Source organism: Scophthalmus maximus, chromosome 18, assembly GCF_022379125.1.
Source record: "Scophthalmus maximus strain ysfricsl-2021 chromosome 18, ASM2237912v1, whole genome shotgun sequence".
NCBI lineage: Eukaryota > Metazoa > Chordata > Actinopteri > Pleuronectiformes > Scophthalmidae > Scophthalmus > Scophthalmus maximus.
The window spans coordinates 4,562,725-4,579,760 of NC_061532.1; the positions used below are offsets into that span (position 1 = coordinate 4,562,725).

Here is a 17,036-nt window from a genome sequence, read left to right on the forward strand (position 1 = left end):
TTGTATTAAGCAGCAAGATGATATAGAATATATTTGTCAGTGGTTTGAGAAGTGTTGATCATCTCTCATCTACTGTTATGCTTCATTTTCACGGTGGCGGGATCATCATTTCAACGAAACACAAAACATTCACGTGAGTTTTGGCCTGGAAACGAGCGTAATCTCTGCCCTTGGGTTTGGTTCCACCGAAACTCAACCTCAGTTTGAATTAATCTAATAATGATAGTGGAAATAATTATAACATTTGGGAGTGGGGGGAAAACCCTCCTCTGTATTTTTATTCATTACTTTTACCACTAGATGGCGTGTGTTAGCCACTTCTTTACTGACTCTTCATGTGTGATCAGTGAGAACCCAGGGGTTAATAGGTGAGAGATTAGTCATCACCACACACACACTCACACACACAAAAACTGTGTCTAATAGCGCCGGGGCGTGTCGCACAACAGCGACTGCAAACGATACAATCTCCAAGAGCACTTTGGGTTCGTCCGACTGCAAGACGAGTGAGTCCGAGGTCAGTCGGTTTCCTTTCATTTGAGCTGTGTGTGTGTGTGTGTGTGTGTGTGTGTGTGTGCGTGTGTCTGAAAACAGGAAGCCACTGGGCAGAGGAGCGCTTCCGTCCTGTTGGCCCCAGCAGCCGGCGTCCTCCAGGCCTTTATGAGCCAGCTGTTCTGAACATTACAGACCTGTCTTCAGGCCCCTGCTGCTGATACACTGCGGACAGTCCATTAATATCTGTCCAGTATGCTTTAAAAAATTAATTAAAATACAGTATGTGGAATTTGTTTTTACCAGTGTCAGAAAAAAGCGTAGGTTAGTGCACCCATAATGAAGAAGGTTTTAGCTGAGGGCCACAAAAAGTATTGATCAAACAATACATTTTTAATTCACATTTTGTTATAGAGCTGGTTCCTTCACAACAATAACAGTGATTCAGCTGTGGCTCACGATATTTTTAATATATTCAAGTCATAATTTATCTTGAAGGGAACAAGAATGTCTGCACATGGAAAATGGATTCACTAGTTGTCGAGAAATTTTGCCCCCACAAGCACCAGATGAACCGTCGTCCTCAATGGGGTTCATCCACTGGGGAACATGAATTTCGGTGAAAAATGTCATAGATGTTTCGGTCTGGGCCAAAAGCCGTGCTGGTGGTACTGTATGACCAGAACCATAGACAGCGATAACGACAAGTAAGGTGAAGAGGTGAATTCATAAAGCAGGGGTGAGAAAAGAATGAATGTATATTAAAAAACTAAAAACCTCAGCTCCTCCACTGATCTAAAATAAATCGGAGGAAAAAACCTGATCCACTCCCTTGAATCTGGCCCAGTGCAGCAGCAGCAGCAGCAGCAGCAGCAGCAGCAGCGCCAACATCTAATTTGAAAAGTGGAAGCAAATGTTTACCTTGTAAACAAGCTCTCCAGCTCCGAGGCCTCTTCACAGTTATTTCAGGCCCGCGGAATATACTTAGAAACAGACGCACACATGCTTCTGAGATTCTCCGCTCGCAGGGAAACGTAACCAACCCCTGCCCCGTGGCCATAGTTAATATTTGACCTCTGTTTGAGTAAATATAATTACAGGGATGCTCACGCAGGCCCGAGGAGAGATCGTCTGAGGGGGAAGTGGACTCATCCTCAGTGCGGCAACTGAGCGTCGGAGGAGGAGAGCGAAACGCAGCCACGGGTGGGGGGGGGTCTGAGGCCGAGGGGAGAACATAAGTCTCAGGCTGTGTGAGTCAAAATAAAAATCTTTCCTTCAACACAGAAGCATCAAGCGAGCCCAGTGTGGGCGGTTAACTCGTGTCACGAGTTTTTAAATGGCTTGTTTGTTTGTGGGAGTTTGTTTTTTGGGGTTGCGGGGTGCGACGGGGTGACAGAGAAGCAGCAGCAGCAAAAGGCACTGTGGTACTTTTCCTCCCTCCTCCGTCACCGGTCGCTGAACACGCGAGCGTCATCCCTCCAGTTTCCAACTGCACTTCTGAGCCAAACTTTGTGGTGGAGAGCGGCTATTCATGTTATAACTAACGCCCTGTGATGGGTTAATTATGTCTCCACAGAAATCCCCCTCGACGCGAGGAGTGTCTGGGACGCGGAATTAAACACCACATTAGGGGCTTTTCAAAGCGGGCCTCGGGTACAGTCGGAAGAAGATTAGTGGTGAGACTCACACATCAAAAGACAATCAAGTAATGTGGGATCTCTGCAGTTGGACTGACGAACAAACAGAGATGACTAACTCAGGCCTGGCGTCCCAGAGTGTAAAAAAAAAACACAACCCCAGCCCTAACCCAGTGTGGAACTTACCATAAACTTATACTGGGAGCAGATCGGCCTTCACATTCCACAGCCGAGGACAGAGAGAGGATCTTTTCCCAGCTGACCTCTGGAGGAAACAGGTGTTTTCTGCACTTGGGTTAGGAATGGATATATGTTAGCAGAGAGAAAGTGAAGGGGTCACGAGGAAGAAAGGGGGGGGGGGGGGAAAACAAACATTTTATGTTTACGTCCGTCAGCTGTTTAGAGAGACGGATCAATCAGGGGACAGTTTGGACTCTCTGCTCTGACGGGAGCACTTCTCTTGGCCGTGTGGCTAGCAAAGAATTAAATCAATAAAATAAAAATATTATCAACCACACACAAAAACCCAATGGAGCTGAGACACTGACACGTTCGTGGGGAGCTGCAGATTCCCGATGACCGAATATGAAAAACTCTGTTCTTCCATAATATTCTCTCATTGTGAGGACAAAGAAAGAAAAAGAGGCAGCGGGCATTGTTCCAATGTAACAGAAGAGTAACTCATAATAAAAATACCTATCTTTTAGACAAGCTAAACCACCGGGGACAGACGGGCTGCTGCCGTCTGCCTCAGCAGGCCTGAACGTTCACGGCACTTCTTTCCCTTTATGTAATTGACACAGAAGTTTTCTCTGCGACAACACATTAAGCCTGTTCCAAAAATAATTTTACCATTTTTTTTTTGGGGGGGGGGGAGGAATTTCCAAAACCCACTTCTAAACAGTTCCCGAGGAGAAATCCTGATGATGTACTTTGCCTCATGGGGTTGAGAAGATGAGATCTGTATCACAAACCAGCAATAAAAATATGATCCATTACTCGTGTGTAAATGAAGCCTACACGAGCCCAGAGAGCAGGCGGTCCACTTTAAATCCAGCCAGTGACCCCGGGCCAGATGTAACGGATATCAGTGACGGCGCCGGCGGTTATGAGACAATGAAACGGGCGTACACTGTTATGATAGAAGATATTCCTCCTTTGAACTGAGCCTCGTCTCGAGTGTGTGCGTTCCTAGTGTGTACAAGACAGAAAGAACAGGCAAAAGCAGACAGCGTGACAATAGTGATAAAAAAGACATTTTAATCATACGATACATCTTATGTCTGAGGCATGTGGCGACTTGAACGCGATGGCACGCTGAGAATTGAACAATGGGTCCCACAAAAATACAACAACAACAAAAAAGTGTCAGGCGATGATTTGACGTCAGCTCATAAAATGTGGCGCTTTTTTTGTTAACGTGTATTTATAATTACACACAATATCACGACAATTTACTGTACGATTTTACCGTCGGTGCATACGGCTGCTGACCAACACTGGACACTTTAGTTTGCAACACTTCGTGGAGATGTCTTTGTGTAAACAAAACAACAACATTAATTTCCCATAGTGGTGTAGCTTTCTCAATGGTGTGTTTATGTGTTTCACTGTAAAAATCAAACACGTGAAGCAGAATGCAAACAGAATGTTTGCTGGGTCTGTGCTGTTTTATAAAACACGTGGAGGCACTTGGTCAGAAAACACATCCAGAACATCGTTGCTTTGCACTAAAAACATTGAAGGAGTCATTCCTTTTTTGATTTTTTTGGGCTATTTGTTTTGGATTGACATTTATCAAAATATCCATGTGTCATCAACACAAGCTTTCAGAGGAGGGATTAGTGTTTATTGCAATAGGAGGCACGCTGGTTTCACTTTTTGGCACGCTAAAGTCCGAAGCTGAATTGCACTTCACTTTCAACGTCCTGTTGAAACAGTAGAGCTTCTTTGGAGAGGCGGACGACGCGCGCTCACTTCTGGGGGTCCGTTCGCACTCTTTGACGCTCTGCTCCCGTGCGACGGGAATGCTGTCGGGCTTCTCCTGGTTGCCAGGGATTTGACAGCAAGTGTCCGTTAGCGTTGCTGTCGTCTCTGCGGTTGTGGCGGACGAGCGGTCGTCGCCACAACAGCGGACTCTGTCTCTTGCCTTCTGTCTCTCGTGACAGGCTGTGTGCGGCGAGTCCTGTGGGGGGGAGGGGCATCGAGTGTGATGTTGCGTCGGTGCCGCTTTGCTGGTGTTTTGGCTACGGTCCGGACTCGTCTGACTTACTTCAGGTTTCTGATATTCTTCTTGTCCCGCAGACTCTGGACACTGGGGTCTCTGTTCTCTGGCGGAACCAGTGTGGACGCAGTACTTCCTGAGATGGCAGCTGTGCACAGGTCCTTGTCTTGGGGCAACTCTGCCTTGGGAGCAGTGGTGGAAATGGGCGGGGTGACAGTGTATGTAGTGCATGCGGCACTCCATGTGTGTGTAGACCGGGTCCAGGTTGGGAGGTAAGAGAGACGTGTTTTGTTTGCACGGCGTGTTTCCTGAGTGAGGGGCGGGAGGGCAGGAAGTGGAGTCCTGGGGAGGCTGGGCGCAGGCGTGGGGGGTCAGCTGCTGAGGCAGGTGAGGAGAGGGGGGGTCCCCGCAGGTGCAGTTAGTGTTTTGAGAGTACTGGCACCTGGACGGTGCGCTCAGCGTGGCCACAAACCCGTTCTCAACGCCTGCTCGTCCAGTCTCAGCTTTGCTTTTATAATGGATGTGTGAATAAGGGGCCGCGTGGTGGTGCGGCGGTATTCCGTTATAGAGCTGAGGACAAACCTCATGCTCCTCTCGAGGTTTGTCCTCAGTCTTTAGACTGGACGCCAGTGGCTCTAACTCGTAATGCTCCACCTGCCCGTCTCTGCTGTCCAGCTGGTACTTCGCCTGGCCAGAGGCTTTCCCCTGAGCCGAGGGGTTTGTGGCTGTGGCCTCAGTGAAGGCCTGGCACTGCAGCTTTTTGGGCAGGGGTATTTGGCCACAGGTGCCCTGGGGTCCCATGCAGCGGCACATGCACTGAAAGAAGAAGGTGGCGAAGGCCCAGCTGATGCACATGATCAGCATCATGAATGTGCCCAGCTGCGTGTAGGCCAACACTGTCGAGGGCATCATCATGGCCCCGGCCACGAAGGTGGTCAGTGCCGCCATGGCAATCGCAGAGCCCATGCGGCTGAGGGAGAAAATCACCTTGCCCTCGCGGTCGGGCTCCGGGGCAAGCCGGTAGGCCACGCCGTAGTGGACCGCAAAGTCCACCGACAGCCCCACGGCCACAGATATGGTGACCGACTCCAGGACGTTGAGCTCCCAGCCCAGGAGCACCAGGGAGCCGACCGTGACGAAGATGGTGCCGGCAATCGACAGGATGGCGTACAGGCTGATGATGACGTTCCAGGTGGTCAGGAGCATGACACTGAAGGCCACAGCCACTGACAGTGCCATGGCGACCAGGGTGCCGTCCGACAGGCTGTCCTGCAGGTCGTAGAACTCCAGGTTGCTGATGAACCAGCCGTTACTAAGGCCCGCAGGGGCGTAGCGCAGCTCCTCCGCAATCCAGGCATCCACCTGAACCACAAAGCATTGACGTGAGGAGAATTAAAGCAAATATACAAAATGTGCATGTGTACGCAAAACGCTTTGGGCCTCACCTCGAGGTAGAATTGGTACATCTTCTCATAGGCCAGCGTGAAGAGGTATGTACTCTTGAACTCCAACACTATGGCCCTGATGGTGTCGTTGATGTCGAACCGAGGCCCGGGGGTCTTGCTGTCCAGATGGTAGTTGGTGCTCCGGTCCAGCTCCATGATGGCCCTCTTGATGCACAGCTCAAAGACGTCGGGCCTGTAGGGGAAGGTGGACTGACTGCAGCAGGGGTAGACGGAGCCCTCTGTGCAGTCCTGGTTCTCCATCCACTGTTAGAATCAGGTTAGAAAAAAGATTTTAAGAATTTCCAGCATTTAAGCAAGGAGTAAATGTGATTTCCCATTAGGTAACACTCGTGTGGAGTTTGCTTTATATTGGATAAGTCGGTAAGATGCCCTTTAAAGTCTACTAATATTAACACTATTACTTGGTGCACGTGTAGAACTGACCTGTTTGAATGTCTCGATGAAGCAGCTGGTAAAGTCCTGCTCCTCGGACTGAAAGACAAAACTCTGGTTCCTCAGCCTCTGGCAGAAGCTGAGGATCCACAGCTGAGACGCTGGACTGGAAATGTTGAAGCTGCTATCCAGCATCAGCTTCCCCTTGTTTTTTGGGTTCAGGGGGTCTCCGTTGTCCTCGGGGGTCACTCCCCAGATGATGGTTATCGGCATGTGGAGCTCCTCCCCGTGGTGGACCCTCTCGAACATGAAGAGCTTCTTGTACTCGGAGTCGTAGCGCTCAAACGGGTGGGAGGAGCGGAACACCTGAAACTCGGCCAGCTCCAGGGACGGGAGCTTCATCTTGGGGTTGACGCAAACCACGTAGGCCCCGCCCACAGTGATGGCCAGGAACCAGAAGAGCCAGAGGTAGCGCAGCTTGATGACAATGCAGGGCAGTACCTTCTCGAAGAAGATCCGTGACGCTTCGGAGACGGTGAACAGGCACTTGTTGGCCTTCTGACAAACCCCGGCCCAGAACGTGCGAGTGCAGTAGCCTCTTTGCTGCTGTTGAGGCTTGGAGCAGGACAACATGTTGGGCAGGTAGCGTTCATGGAGCACCACCACAGCTGGGAGCCACGTCACCATGAGGATGTAGTTAACCAAAATGGCGGTCCCAGCATAGACGCCGAAACAGCGTATGGCTGTGATGTTGCTGACGTAATTGGCATAGAAGGCCGCAGCGGTGGTGAAGCTGGTAACAAACATGGACAGGGCAGCGTGCTGCAGGGTCACACCCACCGTCTCTGCCAGCTCGGCATGCGGTTTGTCGAACTTGGTGTAGTTCCACACGTCGCAGAGCACGAAGGCGTCATCTGCGCCGATGCCCACAAGGATGATGAGAGCCGTGAGGTTCATGAAGGGGAAGAACTCGAAGTCGAAGACCATCCGGTAGAGGAAGTATGATACGATCAGTGAGCTGATGATGGCGATTATCGTCATCAGTGTGATGAAAACCGAGCGCGTGTACACGCACATGACCAGCAGGACGATCACGATGGCGATGGCGGGGTACACCGTGTCCGTGAGGAGATAGTCCTGAAAGAGGTCGTGCTTGATGCCGAACTCGATCCCTGTGACCGTGGTGACGCCGTCCGACGAGTTCCAGTTCTCGAAATTGTCCAGGTAAATGTTCATCATGGACTCTCCTTTCTCCGTGGGGGAGAAGAGCATGCTGTACTTGAGCACGAGTGGAGGGGAATCCAGGCTCTTGGGAGGGAGGAAGTCCTTGTCCACCAGGAAGTGGAGGATTTGGTAGACGGCGTTGTACTTGGTGCACTTGCGGGGAACACTGGCGCACTTGAGCTGGTCTTTTCGCCGCAGCGCCATGTCCCAGCAGTCGGGGGCCAGGGTGCCGTTGTGGTAGTACTTGGCGCACGAGCGCAGGATCTTAAGTGTGTGCGACACCTCGCGATCGGTGATCTTCTGGCAGGACGACATATTGGTGAGGATGGCGACGTAGTTACCGAGGGTCCAGCTGGGGCAGCAGGAGGCGTCGTTGGTGCGCTGACAGAGACTCCAGTAGTCACGGTGGGAACGTACCTGGAGACAGAGACAGACAATTAATACACGGGCGGATTCAAAGAAATGATCATTGCGATACGGTTTGTGCCGATTCGCGTACGTACCCTTGTGTTGTCCAGGTTGCACATCGACTTGATGGCCTCAGTACTCCACAGGCTCTTCCCCTCAGCTGAAGTGAACACTAGTCTAGAGTAGCTGTCACCTGCATGAACACAATTTTTCTTTTAATTACTTTAAGAAAACAAGCTCTCCTGAAATAACAAAAGAAGTTGAAATGTGAGCCAAATATGAACAGACCATCAGACTGGAAATGAACTGGTTGCTGACCACAAGTTCATACAAATTTTTGAATGACTGCTTATTTCCAATCAAAGCCGATTCCATATTTGAAGGGTATTACTTTCCCATTTTGTCATTAAGCTAGTTTCTAATATTTTTATTGAGTTATACTGAGATTAGTGTTATGGTGGCTTCCTCGCCTTGTGCACTGGCTCATGGAGATGTTACTTATTGTACAAATAGGGAGCAGATTTAAAAAAAAAAATACCTGGCAGCAGTAGTGGTTGTGTGGTATCTTAAATATTCCAGTCACTGTGTTACTTCCTTGCATTTAATCTTTACAGCATAGCAACATAAAAAAGATTGACAGAAATCTTTTGGGAGCTGTGTGCCACTTGATCATTATTTTTTTCACTTCAGTGTTACTCATAATCTGGCTGAATCTGTGTTGGTGTGATTCAGAAATGTACCTGGCACGTCACAGAAAAACTCTTTGCTGAAGTCCCACTCTGCTTGTCGCTTGTCCCTGTCGAAGTGGTCCTCGGGCCACCTTGGCTCCTGGTGACTGCAAGACAATAACGTTTTGCACTGTGAACGTAACTCGAGATGTACAGTATGCTTTGTTCAATCAACACAATGGAAACATTTAAAAAGTTTCAGTTTACTAGCTCATTAAAAATAAACTGTTGATAAGAGTTTGCTACTGCTTCCTACAAATGTACACAGTAGCAATACTTTGGATTATAACTGTATTGTTTTTTTTGTTCTTTGAGCTCTGCAGTACCTCATTACATTGTTGAAGTATATTTTAGAGGAATGATCATAAACTGTAAGATGTTAGAACCCCCCCCCCCCCCCCCCCCCCCCCCCCCCGAGAGAGGGATAAAAGACTGTAGCAACTAATCAGTATCCAGTTCCCAGGAAGAGCCAGTTTGGTGATTTATGAACCGTGAACAGAGACGTTGTTGTGTCCAAGGCCGCAGAACTCGGCGTGATATGAAATGAAGGAAGCTCGTGATGAAATAAGCAGCAGCAATTTTGTCCTCCCCCCCCACAAAATCAGATAAATGGTTCTCTACAGTACTGAGATACTCCTGTCATTATTATAATAATCCTAATAGTGGCTCTGATTAGGCCTGGAGTGTGTGTGTGTGTGTGTGTGTGTGTGTGTCTGTGTGCTTTTATTAGAGCACATCCTGAGCTACAAACAGGAAAGGCAGAGCAATCAGGTGGCTGTCAGAGAGAGAGACTGAGGGGCTGACAGACAGAGGGGATGAGGCAGGGAGGCTTGCTGACAGCAGCAGAGGCCTCTTGTACGGCGTGCGCGCACACACACACACACACACTAGTACACAATTACATCTGCAGAAAGACACGTGGAGCGCCACAGAGAGGAAGACAAAGGCGGCGGTGAAGGCGGAGAGGAGCAGGGTCCAGGCTGCGGCTGAGAGCATCCATTTTCCAATCAGCCGAGTGGAGCCGCAATTTTTTTTAGAGATTCTAATCTTAGACACGCGGATACAAAATCAGATTCGGAGGTTCGTGACCTCGAGTCAATGTCGTTCCTACTGTGACGTCAGTGTCACGGTGTGAGGGGAGAGATGGATTAATTCAGAGACCAAAGACAGAAATAACCCACACACGCTGGCATCAATATAGGATTTGCTTATTTGTGAGGAGTGGAATTTGAAAAACAAAGATCATCAGCAACGATAGGCTAAAAGTCTACAGAGTGAGCAATGTCATAGAGAAAGACAGACAGACAGACAGAGGGACAGACAAAGACAATCATGCAAAGACCTGCCCTTGGTTAGTGAACAGACTCCCGCTGACAGGAACCAGGACGACCTTGCGGACAGACAGATCTCTACATCGCGCCCCTCTTCTTTCACGAGGGGATTCAGACTTTTCAGTGTGTCTTTCAACAGTATCCTTCAACTCCTCTGGCCCCCCTCCTCCTCCCCCCTTCCCCATCTCGTACCCATCTCCCCCACTAACCCTCTGTCTCCCACCCTCGTCCCAGAGTCTTCAGCGGGAGAGGACTTTTGAGTTGGAGACTAAGTTTTAATATTTGAGGCGAGTGTGGCCGGTGTGAGAGAGGGAGAGGAGTGTGACGTTACTTTTTGGCCTGCTCGTCAGCATATTTGAAGGGGTAGTTGGCCAGCGTGGCTTTGTAGCCCGTGTTCTTCACCATGTTGTTCCACGTGACCAGCCGCTGACCAATGGCTGTCCCCCGCGGCTCAAAACCCTATGGGAGGAGAGAGACAACATTTTTTAAGAGAGTCTGTTTCAGCGTATGGAGGAGAAGTCAGTGTTTTTACAATCATGTTCAAGAGGAAACTCTGGTGTGAATGATGCCAATTTACCATTGTGGTATTTATATGGGAGCAATCCATACAGCTTACACATACACTAATGACTAATGGAGGAGAAATCCTAAATAGCATTGCAACATCACTCTCATTGTTCCACCAGAGACTGGACATCTTGTCAACATAACTCAGAACACCTATGCAGCACCACAATAATTCTGTATCCCTGGTAAACAAAAGGGAACTGATACAGTTCTTTAATACCTAAGAAAGTACTGGTAATCTATAGAAAATCTCTGCTTTATAGAAATTTATTTCTCTTTTCTTACACTGATATTTTTTAAAACACTGGTCAAAACACTAGGAGACGTTAGGTGAGAGGTGTGGGTCTGCACTAGAGCTGTAACAGTTAATCGATTAATCGATTTGTAATCCACTGCTAAATTAATCGTCAAATATTTGGGATAATTGATTAAACAGATCAAGTAGTTTTTACGAAAAATAAAAGTCAAAATTATCCGATTTTAGCTTCAAATGTGAATATATTCTGGTTTCTTTGCCATTGTGTGACAGTGAACTAAATGTCTTTGGTGTGTGGACAAAACAAAACATCATGTTGGGGTTCCGACATTTTTCACCATTTTATGGAACAAACAACTGATCGATTAATCGAGACAATGATCGACAAATTAATCAGTAATGAAAATGATCGTTGGTTGCAGCCCTAGTCTGCACTCACCAGCAGTGGATCAGAGAAGTCGGGGAGGTCCGGCACCAGGACGCCCACCAGGGCGCACACCACGATGAGCACCGTGCACACCCCAAGCACCACCACTGGCCAGTCGGCTATCAGCTCAGCGTAGCTGGAGCAAGAGGGAGACTCACAGTTAGTCAACACGCTGATGACAAGACAGCAAGACAAAAAAAAAAGTGAAAATATCAACTACAGTCTCTTCTACCTTGTTTTAGTCTTAGACGTTTGCTTGTTGAGCACCAGTGTAAGTGGCCATATCAGGTTGTTTACACAGAGAGTCTGCATCTGTATGCAAAAACTCTGCAAACTTGTGATTTAGTAAATCCCACACCTCTTCTGCCAAAAATCCTTAATCCTCCATTAAACAGTCTCTTGGATTAAGCACAATGAAGCGATGAGGAGATCTAAACTGCTGGTTAACAAAGGCCAGGTACACGGAGACACGCAACTCCCATCGATAACTCTCATGACTCACTGCAGAAGAATGATGGCTACTCGGCAGCAGTGATGGATGGGTGTCAGGAATGGGGGGGGGAGCTTTGCAATCCAGAACATCAACAGTGGAGAAACGGCTTTTGGCAGGTCTTACCTTTTGGGGAATCGAAAGGGCCTTGCAGGGCTGAAAGACAAAAAGCAGGAGATAAATCAGGTTTATTTTTCGAGTCAAAGCGAGAGTCAACAGAAAAGAGATTTTCGGAGAACCTTTTGAGCAAGAGCGGACATATTTCCTTCATGATCTGCTCTCTTTTCTCTCTCCAGCAGCAGCAGCATTATCACACACACACACACACACACACACACACACACACACACACACACACACACACACACACACACACACACACACACACACACACACACACACACACACACACACACACACACACACACACACACACACACACACACACCGTGGGTACTGGACCACCGAGGACCTTAAAACTGACATGGCTGTCAAAACCACTTTTCTGAGCTACTTTCCCATTTCCTTTCAAGACGTGACCGCCAATCTCACTTCTGTTTTTCTAGCGCACATGTGCCACACGCAGACAACTGAAGACATACGTAAGAAATAGACATTTACACGGCAGATGACACGGACTAGAAAATTCCTGCTTGGCTCAAAGTGATCCTGGAGGATTTGTGACTGAACCCGAACCAAATCCGAAGAAGATGTCTGCTTGAACCGAAACCAAACAACAAATGCTCCCAATAGCTGTTTAAAGCCAGTTTTCAATCTGAATCTACAGAAACTACATGAGAAGTGCATGGAAACCACACACAGATCTATCTGGACTTCTCATTAGCTCCTCCTGGGAGCGATGCAGTAGCGTCCGGTACGCTGTGAGCAGTGGACACGTCAGGTGGAGGCGAAGCAGAGGAAGTAGGACAATCAGATATGGCCACAGGATCACAGCAGGTCTGCAGGAGATAAATGATACAGGCTAAAGGGGCTGGGGTGGGGGGCGGGGGGCACTACTGTATGTGAGGGGCATACAGTGGGAGGAGGGAGACCCTAGGATATCCTCAAATCTGCAAAACTTCAAAAAAGTCAACTTCAAAAAAACAACTATTTCAATAAAAGTTTATTTATTTATGCAAGTGATTAAATCTCCCGTGTGCCGTGTTGTGTTCCGATTTCAATATGCACATTGGATAGGAGGGGCTAGCAGACTTATCAACAAACATGGGATGTCCCAGGGTCAAGGGAAGCAATGCTGCTGGAACTAGAAAGGGTTTGTCACAGTACGCATTAACAAAAGGTGGAGTTAACTGAACTTTCATGTGTATTTATTTTTATCACGAATGGGGTCACAATTGGTGGATGGCATTTATTTCTGGACTTAGAGCGGATCACAACACGAGCCTGATCTGAGTCCTCGGATCGTTTTTCCCCTATCTGGAGGGAATAAGAGAATAAGTCATTAGTGCCTCTTTACAACACTCTTCTTTTGGTCAAAATGTATCTAAATTTGATTTTGATTTAACTACGAATAATACACCCCACTGTTTACCCAAAGGGAATTGTAAGGGGAAGTGAGCAACCACCATTTATTTATTTCCTATTAAAAGTGTAGCTATTTATTTTTTTTACCTCTGCCAAAAGAGGTTATGTTTCCACCCGTGTCCATCTGTTTGTTTGTTAGTTATTCAGCATGATTACGCAAAAAATACTGAACAGATTTCCTTATACGGATGGGACTCGGGCCAAGAAAGAAGAACTCATTAAATTTTGCTGTGGATCTGGACAAAGGGGCAGATCCCGGTATTTGAAGGCAGAGGTTGGAAGGTTGATTAGGTCGGAGTGAAGTCTTTACTTCGCTGTTAAGTATTAATAACCAGCCGACTCCACCACAGACAGAGGGAGCAGATGGACCACTCCTCTAATCAGATTTTATCAGATAAACCTCATGTTGTCCTTTCATATACTTAATAACCAAACGCAATTTACTTCTATCAGAGCATCACAGACTGTATTCACAATCCCTACTGTAAAGAATGCTCCTTAATATATCCGACAAATAGCACCCAGGAGCAGGAAGTGAGCTCCGAGGGTCGCCCTCTGCCAAAGCCAATCAGGTCATTAGCACTGCGGACATTCACGGCGTGATTTAAGCAAATCTCGGCGCCCGAGAGGCCACAAAGAAAGGTTGTTGTCGTATTTTTGCCGTCAAAGTAAAATCTTCGGAATGCTGTAATTAGTGGCAATAGGAAGCGCAAATTAACTTGAGCAAGGGCAAGGAATTGGCAAGGAATTCTTCTCCGCGGGGGAGGTGATGTAGGGGGGGCGGTAAATCCCTTTTTAAAGTTTCACTGGACACATTTAACATGACAGCCAGATGTCAAATGGCACAGCTTTGGTTCAGCTCAGGATACACACGTGAAAAATATGAACGTTTTTCTTTTAGTGTTGTGCATTTTGGAATTCTAGCTTTGGGGAAACTTGTCCGTGCTATTAAATAATGAATTATTCATACGTGAGAGTTTTTCTGTGATGCGGATTTTTAAAAGTTGACCTTTAACCTGGTTTAAACCAACAATGCCTAATGAAAACCACATTTCCCCCCCCTGCCCCTTCTTTGAACTAGTGGCCAAGGGAAAACTCTGTATTGCTAATGTAATTCTTTTCACTGCGCTCTCTTTCTCTCTCTCTCTCAGCTTCCCATGTATGGGCCTCAGGACAGTGATGTGGCCCCGAAAACGGAGGAGCCGAGTTATTGGAAATAGTTGGAATGGATTCACAAAAGTGCTCTCAGGCATTTCTATTTGTCTACGAAGGGTCTGTTTTGAATTTTGTTCTGCGGCGCTCCGATCCGCAATATACTTTAGCCAACTGGAAAAGACGCGTGAGCATACCTGAGCCGGCCATTCGGCCCCTTGGACTTTTAAAACGACAAAGATTAACCGGATCAAAAATTCATGCGGTCGACAGCACCTCGCAAAACTCATCTTCGAGTTTCAGGATATGTTCCCCAAGACTTTTTTTTTAGCTTCAATCTGTCAGGTTGTCCACAAAAAACAAGGATTCAACACAATGTATCCACATTTCAAAAATGAATGACGGGGGTAAGGGAAAGGCCATGTGGTGGTGTGGCTGACGGTTAGCAACACAGAGACATAGTGTTGACTGACGATCACAGTGGATCTAAATTCTGCAGGATGACAACCCACCGCGTCGGGTTTCCTCCCCGACTCTGATCACCGCTGCTCATGACGGCTCAAAGGCAAACTTAAAATGCCGACACACTCTCGCTCTCTGTCTGTCTGTCTCCCCACTGCTCGCTCCTCCTTCCCCTGGCTCCTGCCCTCTCCTCTTATTTTCTTTACCCTCTCCTCCGGGGCCCGAGTAACCTTTCGGTGTTATTCTATTTACCAGAGGGAGAGTGTTTCTGGATCACTGGGCTAATTAATAAGGTAAACACAGACCACCAGCCGCTCACTCAGCACTGTGCTGACAGAGGAGAGGAGCAGAGCAGCGCTCGGGGGAACCGAGCGTGATCGAGAGTGAACCATGTGTATGAAGTGCGTCCGCACAAGCCCAAGGTGCTGGGCTGTCCTGGACGGTAGCTGACGGTCGGGACGGAAATGCTGGTGAAAGGAGTGTGTACAAACTAGTGTCAGACGATCTCTCAAGGTAAAAGTGTTTACAGCTCTTTTGAAAGGCCAGACTTGAAGGATGTGACTATAGGGAGGGGTGAGACAAAACATGGATGTCTCCTCACTCAGATTCAGTGTAACACTTGTTGGGGCGTCGTTGAGGAAGATTGAGACCTACTGTACCTAGAAAGAGAAAATAACTCATCAAACTATCAAATTTTTGGCCACGCATCTGTCTGTGTTGCGTGCGTGGCAAAGAGATTGCACATTGGGACAGAGCTACACACTCAAGATCACATTTTCTAAAAGAGAACATTGTGTAATTACAGCAGAAGAAAGAAGAAAAAACTAAAAGTGCCAGTGTTTTGGCCAAATAATTGTTCATTTTAAAAACAGGGGTCTCTCCTTGTATGTTTTCGGGGGGGGGGGGGGGGGATTAACTGCTTGTACACACACACATTAGAGTAGTACTGTAGTTATGTTCAGAGAACGTCTACTACATTCACTCCGTCTCATGGTCTACTTAAAAATTCTGATTTCTTCAAATAAATGAAAAAGTCAATAATTTGGAACTAGAATAATAATAATAAAAAAAATACATGTACATAAATATAAATAATAAATGTGACCGTTCCTGTCCATGAATGAGCATGGCTGTCTATACTGTATGTGTATTATTGAACATGAGCGTCTATATCTGTGTGTGTGTGTGTGTGTGTGTGTGTGTGTGTGTGTGTGTGTGTGTGTGGGGGGGGTTAACTGTCAACAGATGGGTGGGTAAATATTTCGCGAACAAGGCCTTCAGGTCGGAGCAAGAGCAATTAGTGTCAAGAGTCGGGCTGCTGAGCCCGCCTCGCCCTGATTAGTGCCTCGCTGGAACGCTGCACACAATTAGAGGCTGGACCTAGCCGTGAAATAGGCCCCGGCTACCAGCGCTCCCATCCAGATGACATCATGAGACTGGTTAGGCAGTGCGGCCTGTGTGTGTGTATGTTTACACAAAGTCTCTTATGGCTAAAGCAGAACACAGAGGGATACGAACAATCCTCCACAGGGAGCCTGTGTGTACGGTGGGATGACATTAATAGAACTGTCAATATTAAGTAGGCACATAGAGGTCAAGGATGAAACGACATCAGAGCTAATGACGTTTGAACTGTTAATGTTTGAATATAATTATTTAAAGATATGGATATTCTAAATACAGCTGAGGCTAATAGTAACAATTCAAAATGTATCTGCCTTTTAAGTAGCAGGGCCAATACATTTTGTGAAATATATGTATATGAGTATGAAAGGGAGAAAACTCCAACAGCCTTCAACATTTTCTCCTATACACTTCCCCAGACTCTTCTAACCTCAAATATGTGAAAGATAAAAAACTATGAAAGAAAAACTGCAACAGGGCCACTGCTGCATCACAAATCAGGGATCAGCATTGATTAGAAGTCACAGGAAGCCCAGATGCACCGGCCTCGGCCGGGGACACGGTGCGATTCACAGGGCGTCATGTTTCTAACAGGCCTCCAATAAACACTGGATCAGGCCTGTGCTGTTTAAACACCAAGTTTAAACTGAGGTCAGCAGAGGACCCATGGAGGGAAACACGACCCGGGGGATGTGTTCTGTTACCCGTTACCCATCTCCGCGAACACACAACGTCACGTGCGAACGTGTGCACGTAGTAGTACATCAGCCGGGTCTGGAGTGCTGCATGTTACTGTGAAGGGAAAACCGCAGGCTTCTGTGTATGTTTCCATAATCAAACGCACGCCTCCA

General features: G+C 47.4%; 1 protein-coding gene across 10 annotated transcripts in view; it reads right to left on the reverse strand.

Annotated features, from left to right (window-relative positions):
- Window positions 1-3,363: 3,363 nt before the first annotated feature.
- disp1 (dispatched homolog 1 (Drosophila)) overlaps window positions 3,364-17,036 on the reverse strand; it is an 84,600-nt gene continuing 70,927 nt past the window's right edge. For 9 of the 10 annotated variants that reach the window (XM_035617905.2, XM_047328662.1, XM_047328664.1 and 6 more), the window contains 8 exons: window positions 11,749-11,778; window positions 11,145-11,268; window positions 10,214-10,341; window positions 8,564-8,658; window positions 7,919-8,016; window positions 6,243-7,832; window positions 5,799-6,062; window positions 3,364-5,715 (listed from right to left, as the gene is read on the reverse strand). In XM_035617905.2, the coding sequence (XP_035473798.2) occupies window positions 3,946-5,715; window positions 5,799-6,062; window positions 6,243-7,832; window positions 7,919-8,016; window positions 8,564-8,658; window positions 10,214-10,341; window positions 11,145-11,268; window positions 11,749-11,778 (4,099 nt within the window). In that variant the 3' untranslated portion in view covers window positions 3,364-3,945. Of the gene's footprint in view, window positions 5,716-5,798; window positions 6,063-6,242; window positions 7,833-7,918; window positions 8,017-8,563; window positions 8,659-10,213; window positions 10,342-11,144; window positions 11,269-11,364; window positions 11,700-11,748; window positions 11,779-17,036 lie in introns of those variants that run through there. The other variant, XM_047328665.1, reaches the window with a different exon arrangement.